The sequence below is a fragment of the Panthera onca genome, chromosome B3 (genome assembly GCF_046562875.1).
Source record: "Panthera onca isolate mPanOnc1 chromosome B3, mPanOnc1 haplotype 2, whole genome shotgun sequence".
Taxonomy (NCBI): Eukaryota; Metazoa; Chordata; class Mammalia; order Carnivora; family Felidae; genus Panthera; species Panthera onca.
Genome location: NC_138344.1, coordinates 8,794,382 through 8,809,646, shown reverse-complemented (window position 1 = coordinate 8,809,646; position 15,265 = coordinate 8,794,382). Strand labels below are relative to the sequence as shown.

General features: G+C 38.4%; 1 protein-coding gene across 1 annotated transcript in view; it reads left to right on the top strand.

Moving 5' to 3' along the window:
* The window catches only part of AGBL1 (AGBL carboxypeptidase 1), a 754,644-nt gene that overhangs the window by 415,974 nt on the left and 323,405 nt on the right, over positions 1 to 15,265 (top strand). Inside the window, exons 20-21 of the mRNA XM_078448995.2 lie at positions 1,143 to 1,274; positions 13,752 to 13,928. Coding sequence (XP_078305121.2) covers positions 1,143 to 1,274; positions 13,752 to 13,928 — 309 coding nt within the window. The remainder of the gene's footprint in view (positions 1 to 1,142; positions 1,275 to 13,751; positions 13,929 to 15,265) is intronic.

The window sequence follows — 15,265 nt, the reverse complement described above, 5'->3', positions numbered from 1 at the left end:
CAGCCAGGTGCCCCTTAGTGATATTTTTTCAAGCAGGCTTCATGCCCAGTGCAGAACCCAATGTGGGGCTTGAACTCGTGACCCTGAGATCAAGACCTGAGCTGAGATCAAGAGTCAGAGGCTTAAATGAATAAGCCATTCAGGCGCCCCAATACTATTTTTAAATTTAGATTTTTATACTGATAGTGTATGTAAGTAGACTTGACTCTTAGATATTGACATTCTAACCTGTGATTTTGTATGCACATACGGATTTTTGATATTCTACATTTTACAATCTTTATGTAGGAAAATAAAGACACCGCTATTTACTCCTTTTAAATATTACACCTTTTATTTTTTTCTCTTAGATTTATTTTTCTCTTTTCTCCATTGTATCAAGTACAACTGATGGTCAACGCCAGGTCCATTTCTGATTTCAGGGAAGAAACATTTCATTAATTTCATTAAATTATACTACAGCATACAGGAACCTCATAGTGTCTGTTCATTATTATTTCAGAATTGTTACAAACAAGTGACTGCTGTGCCCATCCTACTCATCCTCTTTCAAACATGAGTGTTTATTGGGAGTAATGTTTCCTCACTCCACCATTGTATGTAGGTGGGTGGAAGGCGGATGATTGACCTTTTTAGTTCCTGGATCAGGAGGAGGCATGTATGGGGTCTGGAAACCATCATGGGAGTTCGTACTGAGGTCTGATACTATGATAGGATGGGTGTTGAAGAAGTCTTCCTTGGGGAGAAGATGAGTATATTTTATATGTGGGAATAAATATTCAGATTAAGAATACAAATTATTGTAGCAGTCAACTTTTGTGGGATAATAAGTGCTCCAAAACTTATTGTCTTAAACAAAAACTATGTGTTATTTCTAATGATACTGCATGAGAATCATCCAGGTAAACTAGGTGGTTCTTTGGGTCTGAGCCAGCATGGCCAGGGCTGGAAGTTCTCAAATGGATTTATTTACACTTCTAGTGGTGGCCTTTACCAATACAGCTCTTGCCAAAATCACCCAATGATCCTCATGTGACTGGTTCTGCTATGTAAACAGTATTCTACCTGAGAAAGTTGACACTTAAAAGATTTAAAAGGCCAGTATAACTGACCTAGATTTTCCCCTGCTTTGGCCATTGTAGGTCTTCTGTGATTTTCATGGCCACTCTCAAAAGAAGAATGTATTCCTTTATGGTTGTAGCATCAAGGAGACCTTGTGGCAAGCAGAGTCCACTATGGGCACATCTACTGTCTTGGAAGATGTCGGCTACAGGGTAAGTCACTGGGGAGAATGACACAAAACATTTTGTGTCCACATTCTTGCCTTTGAGACACACGCTCCACCCATTTTTCCCCCTAAATAAGCATTTTGATTACTTTAACTCTAGGGTTATAATACAAGCAGGTTGGAGGCATGTGTAACCCCTCTACACTTTTGATGCATAATGGCTGTACTACCTGGTGGCTCCGCTTTGTTTTCTATATGATATGATACAGTGCAAAGGGCATGAGAATCGGAGACAGGAAACCTCATTTTAATGCCTGTCTTTACAATTATTAACTGTGTGCCGAGGAGTCATTAACATCACCTCTCTGAACCACCATTTGTCACCTGGGAAGTGGGGACAGTGAAAATACTGCCTCTGTTTCATGTTTATGAGAGCAGCAAAATGATGCTGAATACAAAAGGATCTTAAATTAGTATGAAGGAATGCAAAAATGCAAGACATTAGACCATCCACGTGCCCTGTGTGAACATGCTCTGAAAAGCAGAGCAGTGATCCACTACTCCTATATAGTGGATATATTTTATAAGTAGCTAATTCTATTTTTTTTCTGGGTTCCAGTGGATAGAGCTCAACTCTTCCTCCACTGAACTAAAGAGGAAGCTAAGGAGGGGTAAAGAACAAAGGACTTCTTCCTGTCAGCATAAAGGGAATCAGGATAGAAGGAGATGAGGCAACATTGTCCAAACACAAAATAAAAACTGGCCTTTGTTTCAAATGTAAATGGAAAAAGAAGAAAAATTATTGAATTCGAAGAACCTACAGTTCTCCTGTGTCTTTCTCCTTTACTTTCACATGGGACACTTCATTTCTGACACTTCTGGTCACCAGATATGTGGCGATTTCACCCCACCAGACACTTCTGAGACACCAACTGGGTGTGTTACAATTTAACCCTACCCAGAGACAGCGTCACATCCCTCAGGTTAAGGACTCATCCCACAAGACTGCTTCCTACTTCAGATGTCGATCACAAGGAGTCATTCCCGGGTTACCCACAACTTCTGTCTGACTTAGCTATGAGTTGGAGGGATCCATGATCTTCCCCCCTGCATTGAATTCAGTTATTTTCTAGAGTGGCTCACAGAACTCAGGGAAGCACTTAAACTTATATTTACCAGTTTGTTAAAGGGTCTGATAAAGGACATGGATGTTAGCCAGATAGATAAGAGATACATAGGGTGAGGACTGGGAGGGTCCCACGTACAAGGTCTTCTGTTCCTGTGGAGTTAGAGGGAGGGTATTATCCTCTTGGTATGTGGATGTGTTCACCAAATTGGAAGCTTTCTGAACCCCATACTGTTGGGATTTTATGGAGACTTCTTAATGTAGTTGTGATCAATTATTAACTCATTTCCAGCCCCTCTCCCCACTCTAAAGGAGTGGGGATAGCCTGATCCAGGACCTCACCCAGAATCACCTCATTAGAACAAAAGATGCTTCTAATGCTCTTATCACTTAAGAATTTACAGGGGTTTTAGGAGCTCCATGTCAAGGACTGGGGATGAAGAACAAAAACATATTTTCTACGATAAGTCACAACATCACAATTATCATGGTACCTACCTCTTCCAAATTCTTTATTATTCTGGATATATGAATTTACTATAAAAAATAGCTTTATTCCCTGGGTTAATGAGTACTAAAAGAGATCAAAATCCACCAAACTACTATTTCACCTCAAAATAACTCCCCTTCTCCCTTAGTTTCTCTTCACTCTCTCCCTCCATGTCCTCTAGAAACATGAGTACTACTGATCAGTAGATAGTTCCCCAAAATGATTAGAGCAGAACCAACGAGTTATCTTTAGTTTCCTTTTACTCTAAGTCCCAACCACAATAAAGGGGATTTTGATACAGAATTAGAATCTGGAAGGAAGGAAGGAAGGTAGGATGGAAGGAAGGTAGGAAGGAAGGAAGGAAGGAAGGAAGGAAGGAAGGGACAGGAGAAAGGGCAGGAGACAGGGAGAAAGAGAGGGAGGAAGGAAGGAAAGAAATTAATTCTGGTACTGAGAAGTTCCACAACCAAAGTGAAAATTTCACTGGATGGGATCATTCAGCAGATATGTGATGGCAGGAGAATCAATCACTAAACTTGAAGGTCAATCCAAAATTACTAAATTTAAATTATGGAGAAAAAAAATTGAAGAAACTTCAGTAGCCTTAGAGATCTGCAGGATAGTATAAACAGCATAATACTGAATCGAATAATTAACCAGGAAAATATAATGAATGAAAGTGAATGTATATACCCCAATATATAAGCAAAAATTAACAGAATTGAGAGAAGAAATTTAAAAATCCAAAGATAATAGTTGGATATTTTAGTACTCTTTTCTCAGTAAGAAATAGAACAAACAGAAAATTAGTAATTTTCTGATCTGATTGATACATATGTAACAATTCTCAAAACAGAAAAATATACATTGTTTTTGAGTACACATCAAAATTATCCTAGGTAGACCATATGCTAGCCTATGAAGCAAGTCTCAGTATATTTTTAAAGCACTGAAACCATCCAGGTATGTTCACTTACCATGGCAGAATTAAATTATAAATCAACTTTTGTAAGATTCTAGGGTCTCTCGGGATATGAGGAAATTAAACAATATACTCCAAAATAACTCATGGGCCAAAGAAGAAATCAGAAGGGAAATTAGGATATGTCCTAAACTGAATAAAAACAGAAACACAGCATATCAAAATTTCTGGTATGCAACTAAACTAGTGCTTAGAGAAAAAGTTGGAGGCACCTGGGTGGCTCAGTTGGATAAGCATCTGACTTTGGCTCAGGTCATGATCTCACAGTCCATGAGTTCAAGCCCCGCGTCCGGCTCTGTGCTGACAGCTCAGAGCCTGGAGCCTGCTTCAGATTCTGTGTCTCCCTGTCTCTGCCTCTCCCCTGCTCACGCTCTGTCTCTCTCTGTCTCAGAAATAAATAATAAAAACATTTAAAAAAATAAAAAAAATTAAAAGTTGCAGTTTTTTTTTTATGTTTATTTATTTTTGAGAGAGACAGAGTGTGAGCAGGGGAGGGGCAGAGAGAGAGAGGGAGACAGAATCTGAAGCAGGCTTCAGGCTCTGAGCTATCAGCACAGAGTGGGGCTCGAACTCACAAACCATGAAATCATGACCTGAGCCAAAGTGGGATGCTTAACTGACTGAGCCACTCAGTCGCCCCAAAAAGTTGTAGCTTTAAATGCTTATATTAGAAATGTGGAGTGATCTAAAATTGGTAATTTAATCTTTCACCTCTGGAACGAAGAAAAATAAGAACAAATCAAACTCAAGGCAAGAATAAGAAAAAAAAGAAAGAAAAACCCAAAATGGAAGTGAATGAAATAGAAAACATACAATGGGTAGAGGATCCATGAATACATGTTTGGTTTCTTGAATAGTCAACAAAATGATAATCCTTTAGTTAGACTCATGAAAGAAGACACAAGTTACCAAAATCAGGAATGAAAGGGGGCATCGCAACATACGTTCCAAAATGTAAAAGAGTATTATTAACAATCACATGCCAAAAAATGGATAAATTTTTAGGACAAAAATTACCAAAACTAACTAAAGAAGACATATAAAATCTGATAGGGCCTATTTTAAGTAAATAAGTTATATTACTGATTAAAAATCTCCGCACAAATAAAATATGGCCTCAATGGGTTTGTTGGTGACTTCTGTTAAACTCCTAAGATATAAATAGTAATAATTATTAACAAATTAGTTTTCAAAAATAGTGGAAAAAGACTTCTCAACTCGTTTTATGAGAGCTTTACTATTTTGACACCAAAGCCAGAAAAGATGTCACAAGGAAAGTCAACATCTGTCAACAAACACCTATCCAAAATCCTTCACAAAATATTAAGTCAAATCCAGAAGCATATAAAAATCATCATTCACTGTGATAATGTGGGGTTTAGCTCATGAATGCAAGGTTACCTCACCTTAAAAAATCAAATACTGTTCTATTCCCTGTAAATAAACAATGCAAAACTACATCATTAGTGATGTGGAGAAAAACATTTAAAAAAATTAAACATCCATTCAAAACAGAATCTCACAATGGACAAGGAATATAAAGGGAATTCTTCAACCTGAAATTGAGCATAAAAAAAAAAAGTCCTGTAGTTACCATCATGCCTAATGGTGAAAGATTAAATGCTTTTTCTGGAAGATCAGGAATAAGGCAAGAATATTTGCTCTCACCATTTCTGTTCAACATTTTACTATGTATTCTAACTAGTACAATAAGACAAGAATAGTAAAGAGAAGTGTGTGTGTGTGTGTGTGTGTGTGTGTATACACACATATATTTTTTTAATATATATATATTAATTTTAGTTTTTAAATTTACAGCCAAATTAGTGTATAGTGCAACAATGATTTCAGGAGTATATTCCTTAATACCCCTTGCCCATTTAGCCCATCCCCCCTCCAATAACCCCTCCCATAGCCCTCAGTTTGTTCTCCATATTTATGAGTCTCTTATGCTTTGTCTCACTCCCTGTTTTTATATTATTTTTGCTTCCTTTCCCTTACATTCATCTGTTTTGTCTCTTTAAGTCCTCATATGAATGAAGTCATATGATTTTTGTCTTTCTCTGACTAATGTCACTTAGCATAATACCCTCCAGTTCCATCCACGTAGTTGCAAATGGCAATATTTCATTCTTTTTGATTGCCAAGTCACACTCCATTGTATATATATACCACATCTTCTTTATCCTTTCATCCATCAATGGACATTTGGGCTCTTTCCACACTTTGGCTATTGTTGATAGTGCTACTATAAACATTGGGGTGCATGTGTCCCTTCCAAACAGCACTCCTGTATCCCTTGGATAAATACCTAGTAGTGCAATTGGTGGGTCGTAGGGTAGTTCTATTTTTAGTTTTTTGAGGAACCTCCATACTATTTTCTAGAGTGACTGCACCAGCTTGTGTTCCTACCAACAATGCAAAAGAGATCCTCTTTCTCCACGTCTTTATCAACAACTGTTGTTGCCTGAGTTGTTAATGTTAGCCATTCTGACAGGTGTCAGGGGGTATCTCATTGTGGTTTTGATTTGTATTTCCCTGATGATGAGTGATGTTGAGCATTTTTTCACGTGTCAGTTGACCATCTGAATGTCTTCTTTGGAGAAGTATCTTATTCATGTCCTTTGCCCATTTCTTCACTGGATTATTTGATTTTTGGGTGTTGAGTTTGATAAGTTCTTTATAGATTTGGAATACTAACCCTTTATCTGATATGTCATTTGCAAATATCTTCTCCCATTCTGTTGGTTGCCTTTTAGTTCTGCCATAAAGAGAAGTATATTGGGAAAAAAGAGGAACTGTTTTTACTCAAAGTATAGTATCATAGGTAGAATATTCTAAGAATTTTACAAAATAAAGTACTGGAGTTAATATGCAAGTTTAGCAAGGTAGCAAAATGCATGATCAATGATAAAATTCATCCTATTTCTATATACTAGCAATGAGTAATCCAGAGATGAAATTAAGGAAAAAATCCATTTGCAAAAGTTTCTAAAAGATTAAGTCAATTAGAAGTAAATTAAACAGGGGCGCCTGGGTAGCTCAGTCAGTTAGGTGTCTGACTCTTGATTTTGGTTCACATCATGATCTCACTGTTCATGAGTTCGAGCCCTGAGTCGGACTCTGTGCTGACAGTGTGGAGCCTGCTTGGTGTTCTCTCTCTCCCTCTCTCACTACCCCTACATTACTTTCTCTGCCATCTCTCAAAAATAAATAAATAAACTTTAAAAGTTTAAAAACAGAAAGAAATTAAATAAAAAGTGCATTATGTGTACACTGAAAACCACAAAACATTGTTTAGAGGAATTAGAGGTGACCTGAACAAATGGAGAAGTGTACCACGTTCATGGATTGGAAAACTCAATGATCATCAGATGGCCACTCTCCCCAAATTTTTCTATAGAGTCAGTACATTTCCTATCAAAATCTTAGGAGGCTTTTTTGTTGATATTGAGAAGATAATCTTATGACTTATGTGGAAATACACAAGAGTATGAATAGCCAAAGAAACTTTAAAAGAGAAGAAAAAAGTTACAGGATTTACTCTACATGATTTGAAGACTTTAAATTTCAAAACTAAAAAGCTACAGTCATCATGAACGTCTGTTGTTGGCATCAGGATAGACCTATAGATCAGTAGAACAGAATAGAGGGAAAATAAATACACACAGAAATACTCACACATTTGTAGCAATTGATTTCCTGCAAAGATGCCAAAGCACTTCAGTACAGCAGGGAGGAAGGACAGACTGTCTATCAAACAGTGCTGAAACAATTGGGTAGCCACAAGGCAAAATATGAATTTAGATATTTACTTAACACCATACACAAAATGTAACTTAAAATAGATCATACACCTAAATGTAAGGACAAAACAATAAAACTTACAGAATGCAACCTACTAGAAAATCTTTGTATTTTGTCTGCTTTGATTAGTCAAAGCTATCTTCCATAGAACTCCACACAACACAAACTATAAAACAAAAAGTTGATAAATTGAGCTTTGTCAAACTTAAAGAATTTTACTCTTTAAAAGTCCCCTTATAAGTAAGTGGAAGACCAACAATACACTGGGAAAAATATTTGCCAATCATGTAACTGATAACAGACATATATCCAGAATGTGCAATTTTTTACAAGTCAATAATAAGAAAATAAACACACACATAAAAAACCCCCAAAATTGTTCTTGAATATGTCAACAAAAACAATGTATGCATGGTTAATATTAACAATATTATCATTCATCAGGTAATTGTAAATTAAAACGATAATGGGATAACACCACACAATCACTAGAATGGTTATAATAAAAAAGACAAAATATCAAGTGTTGGGGAAAGGTGTTTTAGAAACTGGAATCCTCATTTATTATTGGTGGAAGTGTAAAATGGTGTGGCCAATTTGGAAAACACTTTGACAGTTTCTTCAAAGTGAAGCACACCTTTAATGCACAGCCTAGCAACGCCATTCCTCTGTATCCACCCAAGAGAAGTGAAAACACTTGTCCACAAAAATGGACATACTTCTCATAGTATGTGGACTATGGACTTCTCATAGAAGTACCATTACACAATATCCCCAAACTGGTAACAATGCAAACATGTCCGCCAACTTGTGAATGGATACACAGAACATGGAATCTTCAGACAGAGTATGTTCATACAATGGAAACTTATCCACCAATGAAAAGGGACAAACTACTGATGCATGCAACAACATACACTTAAAAAAGAAGTCAGAAACTAACACAAGATGTATGGTTTAATTTGTATGAAATTTCTGAAAAAGGCAAAAATTATAGTGTTAAAAAGCAGATCAGGGGTTGCCTAGGGCAGGACTGACTGGAAGTGAGCATGAAAGACATGTTTGTACGGTGATGAAAGTGTTCCCAAGCTGGACTGTGGTGAGGACTGCAAAATATATGCATTTCCTAGGGGTGCCTGGGTGGCTCAGTTGATTAAGCGTCTGACTTCGGCTCAGGTCATGATCTCACAGTTGGTGAGTTTGAGCCCCGCATGGGGTTCTGTGCTGACACCTTGGAGCCTGGAGCCTGCCTCCAATTTTGTGTGTGTGTCTCTCTCTCTGCCCTTCCCCAGTTCATGCTCTGTCTCTCTCTCTCTCTCTCTCAAAAATAAATAAGCAATTAAAACTATATACATTTCCTAAAAATCATCAAACTGTTCACTTACTTCAATAAAGCTGATATCAATAACGTGTGTTATTAAAAGTAAAAATTTATTGGGGCACCTGGGTGGCTTAGTTGCTTGAGTGTCTGACTTCAGCTCAGGTCACGATTTCATGGTCCATGAGTTCGAGCCCAGCATCGGGCTCTGTGCTATCAGTGTGGAGCCTGCTTGGGATTCTCTCTGTCCTTCTGTCTCTGCCCCTCCCCTCCTTATGTTCTCTCTCTCTTTCTCTTTCCCTCTCTCAAAATAAATAAACGTAAAATAAAAAAGAAGTATGAAGAAATAGAATGACATTAATTCTGTGACAATTAAAACTTGAGCCTTAAAGAATTTTAACTGCCTATTGTGGATCACAGTGAACTGAGGAGAGGTGGATGGAATCAGTTCTTTAGCAGTCCTGCCTGGGAAGTGTCTCTTGTTAGTGACATTTCCTGGCCTTGGTCTTCCTCATAAATTTCCAGTTTTGAGGAGTGGCAAAGATAACAACTGTGGATACTACTTCTACAGTAATGAGCATGTGCCAGGCACTGTTCAAAGCACCCTGTATACGTTCATTCACTTAATCTTCCCAACTACTGCGTCTTCTAGAATGGTGCACGGCAATAGGATATGCTTAACCAATGTTTGTGAAATGAATAGGTACTTTTAATAGCATCCCATTTCATATATGAGGAAGGAGGTTGCAGAAATGCGGTAAAATGTCTAAAGGTCATATAGTTAGCAAGAGCTGGGATTAGGACCCAGGTGACTCAGCACCAGACCACACCTCAGATTCTGACCTTAGTGATCTTCTAAAGCATGTGTTCTATGAGACAGAAACAAAAACCTGAGTCAAACTATTCTGCAGAATGAAGAGGGAATAAGTCCTTGTTGGACACTTGGTAGGCGGGGATTATCTAAGTTAAGAGAAGGGAAATATACAAGGTAAAGAGAAGTTTTTAAAAGCTGGTTTTGTTTTTTTTTCCAATCATGGAAGTTTGAATATTGGAGCAGAGTGACCCTTCCTTTCCTCTAAACCTCTGAAGAGCATAGTAACAACACTGCATGGTTACTGAGGCTTCTCTTGACTTTACTGCTTCACTCAAGGTAGAACCTATTCTTACCCCTCTCCCTTCTGTGATGACAAAAATGAGGGTTAGCGGACTTAAATGACCTTCTCCATGTCAAATTGTGTAGAGTGAATCCAGAATTCATACTTTTGACTCCTTGTCCCAACTATGCCCTTGCCACATGCTTAAGTCAGAGAAAAGAGAAGACGTCTGAGTTCTGTAGAGGTGATCATGGGGAACCGGCACCCCACAGAGGGCTTCTCCCTGGAAATGAGCTGGTAGCTAGGAACTGTCTAGTGGGTTCATAGTCAGCATATCTTTGAAAGTTCTATCTTCTGTGAATTTGGGAAACCAGGCAGGACTTGGAAGAGTCAGCAGAAAGCAGATGAATTGAAATGCAGCTCAAGCTTTTACAATGTTCCCCAAAACCAGAATTAATGATTCAGGACCACCTCTTCCCCCATCAGCTGAGGTGCTCTAGACCCAGCTGCTCTAAGACAAATGGGATTCAGTGTCTACGGGGATGCAGAATACTCATTCTCGGGGCTGTTTCTTGTCTAGTCTTTAAGTCCCTGCTAGGTTTGTGTTGAGACCATGCTAAATGCCAGCTCCTGGACCATGCTGTGTACGTATATTATGTCATTCGTTCCTTGTATTTCTTTACGTGCCTATGGAATTATAATACTACTGAAGAAGTTCTGTCCTACAGTGGTTACACTAAGCTCATGTGATCTGAATTAGGATATCTGAGTTGACATTCTGGATTTGTCCTTACTAGCTGTGTGACCATTGAAAAGTTACTCATCCAGCCTCTATGTTATGAGATAATAACAGAATTTATGTCAAAGACTCATGATGATTAATTGAACTAATGCATGTAAAATACATAGCAAGTGTTGAGTGAAAAGGCAGCTATTATAATTTTCTTTTTTTTTTAAATATGAAATTTTTTGCCAAATTGGTTTCCATACAACACTCAGTGCTCATCCCAACAGGTGCCTTCCTCAATACCCATCACCCCCCTCCTCTCCCTCCCGCCCCCATCAACCCTCAGATTGTTCTCAGTTTTTAAGAGTCTCTAGTGTTATGTATGCTAAGTGAAATAAGTCATACAGAGAAAGACAGATACCATATGTTTTCACTCTTAGGTGGATCCTGAGAAACTTAACAGAAGACCATGGGGAAGGGGAAGGGAGAAAAAGGGGAAAAAAAGGAAAAAATAAAGAAAAAAAAGTTAGAGAGGGAGGGAGCCAAACCAAAACAAACTATTATAATTTTCAACTTTTGGAAACCGAGATTAAGTTTAAGGGCACAGAGCAAGTGGGAGAAAAAGAGTTGAAGGTCCCAAGTCTTTTTCCATTGGAGCTGGGAGATCCCTTGGAGCATCACAATAAGGGTCCACTGGCTCCATTCACATGCAGTGTTTATCTATATCTTAATTCATTTACAAAACAAAACAAGACAATCTCCAAATACTAACGCTATAATTATCTTCATTTCTCTGACATAGATCTATTTGTGTGAGATCAAAAGGGAAATGGGTTCAGGACTTTATTACCAATGCTGTAGTAGTTTTGGAGTCCATTATTTAATGGCTAAACTCTTGCTGTGGATATGTAACAGACATGCTCCAACTGCATCTTGTAAACCCCTTATTCTCCAGGCTCCAACAAAGGGATCATAGCTTGTAAAGCTTTCTGAGATACACGCCATTAAGTGGAACATGTGGGCATTTGGGTATGGGCTATATGAGCTAAGAAAACCGGGTTCACTTAAGTAAGAAAAAAGAGATCATTTAAATAATGTCCAATTAAACTTTTTATAGCAAGGTAAAATATTGATAAACTGAGACCATTTTCAAGTATTTTCAATCATTTTAGTTGCTATGTATATGTCATAAATATTTTATGTAATTAAACAAAATAGTTTACATAGCATATAAATAATATATATATAGTGTATGTATGTATAAATATAGTGTGTGTGTGTGTGTGTATATATATATATATATATATATATATATATATAGTGTGTGTGTGTGTGTGTGTGTGTGTGTGTGTGTGTGTGTGTGTGTGTGTGTGTACGTGCGCGCATGTGTGTGTGAGATATATTTAAGCAGTCCCCTAAGGGTCTGGACTAGCAGATTCTATTTATTTCAGCAAATAATTATGGAGTGCCCCCTATGAGCCACCCAGCTTGGTGTGCAGAGATTTTCCTGTGAACAAGACACAGACCTGCCCTTATGGAACTTCTGAGCTGCAGAGGAGATAGAAAATAAACAGCTAATTACATGAAAATTAATTTTACGGTGATTACGATGACACTTTGAAGGAGAAAAATGGGGTGAAGGAATCACTGGGAGAGAGGGACAAAAGTGGGTAGATGAAATCAATTAGGGGACAATTATAGAAACTCAAGTGAGGACATAACAGCTCATTTCCCTTGTCCAAATGATGCTGTAGGTCTGCAGGCTATGTTGGGAACTTAACGATCATACTAAATTATATGAATAATTATGTTAACATATACATATATCATAGGTAATTTATAATATAATTAATACTTGTATTAATCTTTATATTAATGTGATTAAGTTATGTTAAGCATGGGGACAGTAAGAACCCAGGTTATTAAGAGATTTGCTCAGTGTTCTAGAAATTAACAAAATTGCATTTCTTTAAAAGTACTCTTAATTTGTATTCTCATTCTGAGGAAAGAACACTTCCTTCTCCTTGCAATTTGTCCAAAGCCTGAAGTTTCACTGTTTGTTATCTAATATGCATAATTTTGTACTATGTGCTAGTATTCTGTCAGCAGTGAAGTAAAGAACCCTTCTTGTTAATGGCACAAAAGTTTGGGACTATCTAGGCTCAGGATTTCTGCTAACCCAAGGACCTGGTGTGCTATGAATTCTTGAGTCATCGTCCTCGAAGCGGGGAGGTCTGGTGACTAGAAGCCCCCTTTCTGTCAATCAGAGAGTGGCAAGGATCTACATACAGATGCTTTCAACCATAGATTAAGTTGTCTCACCTAAAGCTTTTCCACCCTAGGAAACAGTGGTATATAAGAACTCAGAGAGGATGGATTTAGTTTTATAACTGGTCCAGCCTCAGATTTATGAGATTTACAAGATGGGACTAGCAAGTTCATTTTGGCAGTCGTACTATTTTAGGAAACTTTATATGTGACCTTCAGCGATCATCAATGATCTGAATATCTGGGATAAGTCAGAAGTCCTTAGTTTGACTCTTGGAGCTAGAAAACCATGAGACTGGGTGGAGTCACTCTCTAAATTTCAGTCCGTGTGAAATCTGTGTCTTTCCATGGAGCTCAACACAGCGATGTGTGAGGCTGAATGTATACATGTACAACATCGGTCCACAGTGATGGAGAGACATGGAACTGGGAGATCATGGTCTTTCGAGTAGGCCGGATTGACATTTGGATCCCATTCCAACCACTTTGTAGTTGGACTTATGCTATTTCTTTCTTACTTTTCTAAGTCTCAGATTCCTCATTTGAGAGCACAAAACAACAAACCCTTGATATCCATTCCTTAGGGTTGATAGAAGATTGCAGGAGCATATATTAAGTGTTTGATATATTGATATGCTTAATAAATGTTGGGACATTATTTTTTATGATGCATATCCCTAATTCATCATGATTTTATTTTTTTTGTTGTAGACTCTTCCCAAAATCCTTGATAAGCTAGCTCCAGCATTCACGATGAGCAGCTGCAGTTTCCTCGTGGAGAAATCCCGAGCCTCCACAGCCCGGGTGGTGGTGTGGAGAGAGATGGGGGTGTCCAGAAGCTACACAATGGAGAGCAGCTTCTGTGGCTGCAACCAGGGGCCCTATCAGGTATGTGAGGCTCCGGCATATGCATACTTTCTGTCCAGCAGCTATGTACTGTAATGGGGGCACTATTAAAGACCTCTCAGTTCTTCTTTCTCTCCTGAACGTGCAAGAAGTCTCCAGGTAGTCTGGCCTCGCTACCTGATCTTGCAGAACTAATCAATGATTGCATTCACTGGCAGCACAATCTGTGTTTATCCTGGAAGCAATTTGTACGTGCCCGTTGGTTTGGTTTCTCAATCATGTGCCCTGGCCAGCAAGTGGCAGGGAGCCTCCCTCAGACATGCACCCCCAGCTTTTATGGAACCTCGGCCTGGCGCTGTTATATGCATGGGGATCTCTTGTTACCTTTTGCACAACTCGACTGGTTCCCCTTGCATCATAAAGGGTGTAGGTTGGTGCATAGATATTGCCCTTTACATCCGTGTATTGCGTGCCTCTATCTTATGTGATTATCTAAATCAGCAGCTCTCTGTTGCCCTGCTATCACCAGAGCACACAGAAGTGTGTTCATGACATGTATCTCCCCAACATGAGTGGATCTGGGACTCATGCTCCAGTGTCAAGGGAAAGGCTCGTATAAATCACATTTTTTTTTCTACAGCTCTGTTAACTGCATGAGCAGCTGGATAGCTACTAAGTCAGCCTGCTTTAGCTGCTCTTCCCTGTCCCCACTAGAGGAGCATAAATAAGGGACATTGTGACAATGCCATGGTAGTAGATTCTTTTAAATTTGTTAGACAAGCTGACAGTCTTCTATTCAATCCCAAGGATACCTGAACCTTACCAACATTAAAGCTCATTACATTGGCTTTGATATTATCCTGGAACAGCCAGGAAGCACTTGGCACCTGCATGGTCCTGTGCTTGTGGAAATCTGGTAGCTCTCAGGGAAGACAGGGAGTGACAGGTGATGAATATTAACTAACTTCTCACCTGGCCAAAGACTTTTTTCTTTTTTGACACAGGGCTACTGAACCACCCGTTCTAACCTATTAATTCTGTTAAACAGCCAATCAGTCCAAACAGTTGCTCAAAATAAATTGTTCAGTTATTGAATTAATAAATTATTAGATTGAATTAATCCAGTTTACCCAAATTAATGTCGATGTAGAATAAGAAGAGTGAGATCATTGGAGGGGCATGGGATTAGGCATCACAAGACCTCACTTTTCCACTTATCAGCAGTGTTGCAAGCTACATACCTCTACGAACCTGTGTATGTTTCATATATCGAGTGTTAATATTCATAAGGATTCCTTTCCTCCCTACTGCACAAGAGTTTTTGTAAAAGCCAAAAGAGAATGTAGATAGGAGTGCATTTGAAGGTTGTATCATCAGGA